The 9,219-nt window shown below is 33.6% G+C and overlaps 2 protein-coding genes across 2 annotated transcripts; both read right to left on the bottom strand.

The window, feature by feature from the left end:
- Window positions 1-2,292: 2,292 nt before the first annotated feature.
- On the bottom strand, window positions 2,293-5,280 carry LOC107804569 (uncharacterized). The gene is made up of 2 exons (XM_016628487.2): window positions 4,094-5,280; window positions 2,293-2,998 (listed from the first exon to the last, which is right to left on the bottom strand). The coding sequence occupies exons 1-2, from the start codon at window positions 4,660-4,662 to the stop codon at window positions 2,449-2,451; spliced, it is 1,119 nt and encodes a 372-aa protein (XP_016483973.1). The 5' UTR covers window positions 4,663-5,280; the 3' UTR covers window positions 2,293-2,448.
- Window positions 5,281-7,564: 2,284 nt separating this feature from the next.
- Window positions 7,565-8,538, bottom strand: LOC107804570 (calcium-binding protein CAST-like). Its single transcript, NM_001325756.1, is given in 1 exon segment — window positions 7,565-8,538. A coding segment is annotated over 1 exon segment (618 nt). The 5' UTR covers window positions 8,429-8,538; the 3' UTR covers window positions 7,565-7,810.
- Between the last annotated feature and the right edge of the window lie 681 nt (window positions 8,539-9,219).

Here is a 9,219-nt window from a genome sequence, read left to right as displayed (position 1 = left end):
CTATTCAAACGGAGAATTATGCATACTATCAATTTACTGCACCACCAACAACCAAATGGGTCAGAAAGGTATGAGGAATTACTAGAGAGATATTCAAGACTCAAACTTGATAGGTTTAATATTAAAAATTCTTACTCTCATAAACTCATAGCATTTTTTGGATTATGAGTTGATCAGAATTTAATATATATTGACATTTTAGTAAATTTTCATATTACATTTATGCTATGTTTCGAAAATTATGAATTTAGTTGAATCCGGCAAACTTATGATGCATCCGCCCTGCATGATCATATGACAAACTAAATCATATTTTTCATACTATCTATTTGGTTAGCTTAATTTATCTAATCCAAGCAGGGAGGGATTTAGGGGGACGAAAGGGGGTTCAGCTGAATCTCTTGTGCCGGAAAATTATACTATACATATAAGGTAAAATTCGTTTTTTACTTCTATATATTACATTTTGAATTCCCTTGACACAACCTAAAAACATAGCTCAGTGATCAATGGTGTTCAAAAATTTTAAGTTTGCTGGTTCTATTCTCACGGTCATAGTCTCTTTTAATTTTTAAATATTTTTTTAAACTCTCTTAGCAGAAATCCTGTCCCACCAATACTTAATTATAAATTATCTGGTAGTTGTTGTAGTCATGCATAAGTGTCCTCCCACTCGATACTTAGTTTATAAATCAATGAATGCGATTAACATTGCTACAACTTATAATCATTATTAGAAACTGAAAAGATGATGGTTAAACCATAAAAAGCAGAAAAATATTCCAATAATTATGAGACGTTGGCAAGAGATAATAAGGGAGACACTTTATTGGACTCATAAAGCTTAAATAATTGTTGACATGAAGTTAAATAATTTTTTTCTTAGCTACATTCAATTATCACTGTTATATTTGAAGACTTCTTTTCTCCAAAACAAAACCAAGTTGCGCTGTTCAGCAGGATGTTTTCTAGTTGTTTCGAGGAACAAATTGGAAACAAGTTTCCTAAAGTAATTATGTTACTTCCCCACATGAAAATTTTACTTATTTTCATTAAATCTCCTGCAAAAGAAAGTTTTAATCCCTAGTACTTTAACGAGAATATGTATCCTAAAATATGCATGCATGGCAATCTCTTTCAGTGTTTAGAGATGATGAAAAGCAAAGAAAAGAATAAAAAGGACACTATATATATTGTCATTTGATGATCTATTAGTCATAACTTAGAAGAGGTTATTTATTTGACCACTGCATTCAAACATATGTTAGTAACTCATGTATTGGTTTGAAGTATTTCCCTCTACACGATTGGCTTGGCAGAATATTCTATAACTTTATACAATATTCCCTTTTAGCCTAAGACTAAATTTTCATCTAGCTGAACAGTAGCGGAGCTAGAGTACAGGTCACTAATTATCTATAAATATTTGACTGTAAATTTAATTATTATTGTGTATTAACTGAAGATCGTTATCTGAATTCAATTATCATTGTGTATTAACTTGAGCCCCTAATCTAGCGGATAGTTAAAGAGCTACTGTTGAAGATCATAGAGAAAGTAACGCCGTAATAAATTCAATGTTTATCTTTTTTAGCCGGTATACATAAATTATACACAATTATGCACATATTACACATGAATCATACATATACTATATATCAGCTGACTATTTTTAATTTAAGCCGTTATGTGGGTGGTTGTTTAGGTTAATTTTTCTAATTGGTTGAGCCCATACCGGTCCAAATTGGGCTTATCATAAGGGGCTAATCTAGTAGATTTTGGGCTAGCCAAAATAGGTGGGTTTTTCTGTATCTTCCTTTATTTCTTTTGGGCCTCTTTTTAGACTTAAGTTTTGAAGAATTAACCTAAATAACTGCTCACCTAATCTCTTAAACTAAAAATAACCGGCGGGGGTATAATATATTTATATTTCATATATAATATGAGTATAATTATATATAATCAATGTATAATCTATATATACTTGCTAGAAAAAGTAAAAAGTAAATCTGGCCGGCTATTTGTGTCACAATCCCTTTAGTTTTTCTTAAAATGCAACAAAGTTCGATGAAAATAGGCAAGTGCAAAGTAGAATAAATTAAATTAATAAAGTAAGTATACTCTATCAAATGCCTGAGCATGCATCATTAAAATGATTTACTTGAATATTTGCTCAAATATTCATAAATATACAATAGGAGTAAATATTTTTTTTTGTGGAGGGGGTTACATAATATGAGTAAAGGAATGCAGGAAGTGTAATGGAAAATAAGGACTCGTTTGCACCACTGACAGAAGTAAGAAGGAGTCGTTCCTTTCTCAACTAGATCAAAAAGGTAAAAAAATACCCAATCGCTTTGACTATGGATTTAACATGGCCTAAACTATTTATAATTTGCAAGAATCAACTATAGAAAATAATAACTAAGAGGCTCGAGGGTTCGACGTTTAACGATGAAATTCAAAGTCAACTGGAGCGCCAAACGATTTCTTACAATGAGCAATGGCTGCCTGAACAGAATTATCCCTCGAATAAAATCTTCTAACTTCATCACCACAACTAATATTGTTGCTATGCATAGGTGACGACTTAATAGAACTTGGGCAGCTTTTACTTTTACTATGCTTATTGGCAAATGATGTCCTTGTTCTTGCACTTGTGTAATAACGACCCGTCCTGACGAGTGAATCTAATACTCCTCTCATTGCCTTAAGGTTCATTATACCCGCGACAGATGATGTTGATTTGTCGCGGGTTAGATCTTGATAATTAAGCTCTGAATGATTGCGAGTTTTCAATTTCGTAGTGTCATTTGTTGGATTCCTGTTGCATGTGTTGCTGCCTCGCTGTAGCAAAGGTTGTCTGGCCGGCATTTGTTCTCTTTTGGGTTTGGGTGAGAGCATAGAAAACAGCATTGATGGAATATTTCTGTACTTGAATTTTACAATAAAGCTCATAATTCCATTTGGCTTTGAAGCAACCATCGTGCGGTCTTTCCTGCAGAATATGACATCAAAACATGATACATCAAGTTAATTTATCAACCGGTACCAAGAAATGAGCATGCCATTTTAAATTGGAAAAATGACATTGTATAGCCGTTTTCAAAATAATAGACGAAATATATATATATTTTGTAAATATATGTATTTTTGTATGTTATATATAAAAAATATGGAATACAAATATATACTTTTGCTGTTACCGAACTAAATAATTTTGGTCAAGAGCTAAAAGTGATCTTTGCTTTTAAATTTAGCATTAAATTTGGCCCTTGAGGGTGCATAAGAGATTAGTAGCAATCTTTTATTGTACTTTAGTAGGTTTAGCAAGTTACCTTTTTCTTAAATATCTAATCCAAGCTTACTATTACAATATTACTTGATTCGAAGTATTAAGTCACATATACTGACAGCTTAAAGGTTTTATACACAAAGCTAACCTTTGATAGTATGTATCAATTAATGTTTATTGCAGTAATTGCCTTATATGTGTAACTAAGTAATCTAATTGTATAAACATTTTTTTGTGAGCATAAATAGAAACTCTTTAAGCGTTTATATAGTTAGTTCTAAAGTTAATCCCATATGTTTGATTCTTTTTCACGACCTCTACTACAACCAGAGGCGGACCTATGGCTTATGTTGAGGGACAGGTCACCGGACCTCGTAAATTTCGGCAGAAATTTTGTATATGTATATCTGTAAACCTTGAAAATGGTTAAGTTAAATCATTTGGCACCCTTAACCTTAAAAGCCTTTAGGGACACTGATTGAATAGAATATTGTGCCCCCGTTGCATTAAATTCCTGGGTACGTCTCTCACTACAATTGATCTACACATCTACATCGTTTTTTTTTTTCCGGCATTTGTTAACTTATCCTTTTCTATTCTTGAAAAATAATTAATTACGGCAGACCATTGACCAGGCCACACCACACACCACTTGCCAAAGACAATGCAGACGTACATGAAAGAATCTTTTTTTTTTCTTCTAAACCATAGACTTTAAAATAAATAAATAAATAAATAAAGATGTTTGAATAAGTATTGAAGAAGCAGCACAATTTTGACAAGGTCAAAAAGATTTACCTGCTGCGTAACATCTCCGTGTAGTCAGCTTTCGACATGGACGGAAGATGAATACGCTCATGTTCAAATTCATGGCCAAAATTAGCTTCTTCTACTCTCACTAAATTTGAGGTCTTGACTGAGGATGCCACGAACGCGTTGATAATGCGAGTCAACGATACGAAAAGGCCTAACCTTGGCTTATTAATTGTTCTCTGTGCATGTTGTGTTGTACTACGAGACGTTTCAGCAGCTGATATTGAACATGTTGTCACAGTTGAGGGAATTCCAGCTGAAAAAGATATGCGTAATTCCACCTCTGAAGCTTCCTTCTCCTCTCTATGAAAATTCACACTCTCACCATCATAATCAACTAATGTTGTTTTTGTTGGCAGTGGATTAAGGTTTATTTCAATATACGCGCCATCGTCATCGTCGTCGTCATCGTCGTCTGTATCATACATAACATAACTAGCATCATAACCATGACTGCCATCATCATCAGAAGAGAAGAGGCCATGAGATGAGTTGAAGTCAAAAGAACTAAAAGAAAAACTCTTTCTTTGATCCAGTTCTGTGCTTTTGATCATGATATCTGATGCCCAAATAGCAATATACTCCCTTTTAAATTATTATCAAGAGGTTGTTTTGCATGTAGACAAATAGTCCTATGAGGACGAATCAGAATATTTGGATGGTACCAAAAAAAGATATAGGTTGAATTGCGAGCATGTGGTAAAGTGTCACCGACAAATCTCTTAATTAGGTGTAAAATGGAATATGAAGTATGCTAATACTTCTTATAACAAAAAATGTACTTTCTTTCTTATTCTCATGTATGTCTAGAAGGAGTGCTTTGGAGAATAGGTAAAGTTATCTGTGTGTGATTTATAGATTACGAGTTTGACCCGTGAAAGGAACTATTAATGATTGCATTTGGGATGCGGTCTTTCTCAAAGCCTACGTGAACACGAGATGTCTTGTACACGGTACAACAACCTACCTGCCCTTTTTTATGTCTAGCTATTGTTCTCTGTAATTGGGCTCAAATGGACTCTTCACCGACGACGGGCGGCGCAAGAAAAATATAACGTAACACACATATATGTATTGTTACAATATTATATCCAGCTGCCAGAGATAGTTGCTATGGAATAAATAAAAGTATTGTTTGATCATCTTTTTTTTGTTGTTGTCTTTCGTTTTTACCTGGCTTATGTGTTTGTATTTTTCTAAGTTGAAGGGGTCTTCTAATGTGGACTGATAAAGACTAAAACAGGCATTTGACCATCTAGAACCTACAGTAATATTTCTGCCAGGTTAGTTTATTACTAACACTACTAGTTAAACGTTAATTAATTCATAATTCATTGGCACCTATAGTAGAATGACCCTGAAAAGCAGTGGAAGTTTTTGTACTACATGAGACAATTAATAATGTATAATAGTAACAATCACACTTCATTTTTTCTCCCACTATATATTAATCATAATTTCCTCTTTTCCATGCCTAATTGCAGGGGTTGAGCTAGAGAAATTGCTACGAGCTCAAATAAATTCAATTTTTCTCCCACTATATATTAATCATAATTTCAGGGGTTGAGCTAGAGAAATTGCTACGAGCTCAAATAAATTCAATAGCTTCTGTATAGATTCTATATTTGTAATAAGAAATTCATTATAATGCACAAATATTTAATTACCTAGTAATTAAGACGGGATATGAGCAGTGGTGGAGCCACGTTGAACCAAGAGGTGTCGAGCGACACCCCTTCGCCGAAAAATTATATTATATTGCTAGATAATGTTTTATATTTTATATATATATATATATATATACTATACGTTGACTCCCCTCGACTTTTCGATGTAGCTAATTATTTATTTTTTGACACCCCTTAATGAAAATTCTGATTAAGTCACAAAATATGAGTTCGAAATCAAATTTAAAATCCATAAATTTTAAATCATATCTCCACTTTTACCTAATTGCTATAATATCCATTGGATATTGGTCCAAGTCGTGAAGCAACAACCCCAGATTCATCGCATTCTTTTCCTCCTCTTGACAAGGCCCCTCTATCTACCGCCTACCAGTGTGGACCTACAACCTCTTAAAATTTAATTACTCCTACTATTAACATCATGAATGGTAGTCTTGAAATAATATTAAAATTATTTTAGTATAATTTATAAGTTACAAGTTTGAACCGTGAAATCAATCACTAATATTTGTATTAGAATATTGCTGTCTACATCACACCCTTTGAGGTGCGATCTTTCCTTGAACCGCACGTGAATGAGATATTTTGTGCACCTGCGTGTGAATGTGTGTTGAATGACGCGCACATCGGAAGGAAGATAATGCCTTTTGTATTGATATCTTATAGGATTGAACGCTAGCTCACTTGGTGAATTATGCTTTCGACAATTGAGGTGGAAGGCTTAAATCACATCAATAGCATAGCTAGCATTCCCTTCCCTTGATGTAACAAAAAAAATTAAAAAGAATTTATTGATTCTTTTCATTTTTTCAGCACAACTCTTTTCTCGATCTCTTTAGTTTTATTTTTAAAAGACTTTATAAGTTGCAAATGTATAGTTAGATAATCTCAGCTCTCAAAAATAAATAGAAACTTGAAATCCTCTTAATATAGACTTAGTTTACAGGTGTTCGTCGGTTGGTACGGTATAGTATTTAGATCTTTCGGTTCGGTATTTTCGATATTCGGTTTCTTAAAATACTATAACAATACCATACCTAATTAAATTCGGTATGGTTCAACTTTTCTCCTTTCGTTTTTTGTTTGTCATTCTGGTAACTTCGGTTTATTCAGATCGAATATTAACTAGTGTATAAAGTCATAGATTTTTCTTAAGTAAGGTACTAAAAAACATGAAACTAAAAATATTATAATATAGTAGGAAAAAAAGGTGGAATCCAGAAATGCTAAATTTAGATGGGAGAAATGTTGAAACGTAACTAGGCAACCAAAGAAAAGGGGGAAGACAAGTATAGTGGGAAAAAATGTTGTAATGCTTAAAGAAAACTATAAAAATAACGAAAAGTAAAATTTAGAACTTAATATTTATGTTATAATAAATAATATGTGTATTTGTAACTTAGTATATATTTTGGTAAGGTATTGATGTTTTATTATTTTATTTTTAATTATCGAACATCATACCTAATACCAATTTTTTTAAGAACTTAAATTGAATACCAAAATATCAAATACTACCAAATACCAAAAAATTTGATTTCGATTAATTCGGTATTTATCAAATTATTAGAATAGATATTCCCCTCTAGTTGAATAACTTTGGTTACGCACTAATGGGTGGATGGAGGAAATTTATATGAGGTTTATTGTATACAATCGACCAAGTCATTCGATCAGTACAGTATTTTCGTCAGCTTCGATCTTGGTAAATACTCTAACAAACATGGCGCTTCTCGTGTATAGCCTATAGGCCAAGCTGACCTTAAAGTGTAACAAGTCGTAATTTTATTTTCATTCAATTTAATCGAAACAAAATAATTACACTATTATAGAACTGAAGAATAAGAATTTATCATCACAGATTCAAACAGAATTGACAAATCTGCAGATTATAATGATTATGTCCGGTACATGATAATGAAACAGCAGAACCATTAATACAAAAGGAATTAGTAAACAGCCGGTGGCGCGCGACTGACCTACGGTGGATCAGTCGCCGATAATTTCACTAAAATTAAGAAGAAGGAACAATAACAGTGCGCATCATATCCTTGAATTCAACGAAATCAACTTGGCCATCGTGATCTTGGTCAACTGATGAAATCATCATCTCCACTCTATCAATTTCATTTCCTTCAGGCAATCCCAGTTTCTCTAGTACAGCCTGTAATTCCTTCGCCGATATAAAACCGTCGCCGTTTTCATCGAACACGTTAAACGCATCCTTCAGATCCACTTCGTCCTGATCCGGATCCTGATCCAACACGATCTTATCTTCTTCATATTTTGACCCGAAGAAAACATCATCGAGTGAGCGATGTAGAGCCTCGAAATCTTCGAATCTAAGGCCGTTGTTTCCGGATTTGATATATGACCTTACCATGGATTCAATTTCCGATTGATCGGCATCTAACCCTAGCAAATTGAGAGCTTGACTAAGTTCGTCTACGCTGATCAAACTGTCATGGTTTCTGTCGAACACGTCGAAGATCCGACGAAGACGAATTGAATTGAGGCTCGGGCTTCGAAGCCGGAACGACGATGAAGAAGAAGAAGAAGACTTAAGTTTGCCCCTGGTAAGACTCCGTTTACACTTGTCTTGTACTCCGTTATTTTCACCTACTGATCCCATCGGTTTCTTCTTGTGAAAGATTTCTATGAACTATATATACTGAGAAGATTTGAATAAATATAGTAGCAGTAGCAGTAGCAGTAGCAGAAGAGAAGATCAGTAAGAAGAGTGTGGAAATGGGAATGGGAAGTTGTGTTCGACAGGTGAGAAAATTATGAATGGATCGTGGATGGCTGGCGGGTTTTAAAATTAAAAATAGCGAGGAAAATTAAGATGCCGCGCATTTGACCTGTCCGGGTTTGCAATAGCGCGTACAAAGTCTCTTTTTGGTTCAACTACCATCTTTTTGTCCTACAGAGATCATGTCAGAGAAATTAACTGCAACTTAACGTGGTGGTCAACACTCCCTTTCTTTTAAACCTTATTCGTGATGTGAGAATTATCGAAAATCATATAAGAAGGTTCATTTTTTAACTCACACATGATATGGGACTCAATACCTCCTCTAGACGCCCTTGAGGGTGGACAATATAAATAGGGGCGCAATATCGGATAAACTAGGATATACTTAGGCTTTGATATCATGTCAAAGAAATGAACATTGAGTCTTACTCCATCCCAAAAGTTAACCCATGAGGTGAGACTATAGAAGGAGATGCATTTGTTAACCCGCACTCGATTTGAAACTCAACACTAATTTGATATAAATAAGTGCTCTTTAGAAAATTAAATAAAAAAGTTAATAATTTTTTTAATATATATTTTTGCATCACTAAATAATTTATATAGTTTTTAGAAGGTCAAACTAAAGATATAAAATATTTTGAGGAGAGATAAATAGTAACTTAGCG

Source organism: Nicotiana tabacum, chromosome 24 (assembly GCF_000715075.1).
Source record: "Nicotiana tabacum cultivar K326 chromosome 24, ASM71507v2, whole genome shotgun sequence".
In the NCBI taxonomy this organism is placed as follows: Eukaryota; Viridiplantae; Streptophyta; class Magnoliopsida; order Solanales; family Solanaceae; genus Nicotiana; species Nicotiana tabacum.
This window is presented reverse-complemented; position numbering and strand designations above follow the sequence as displayed.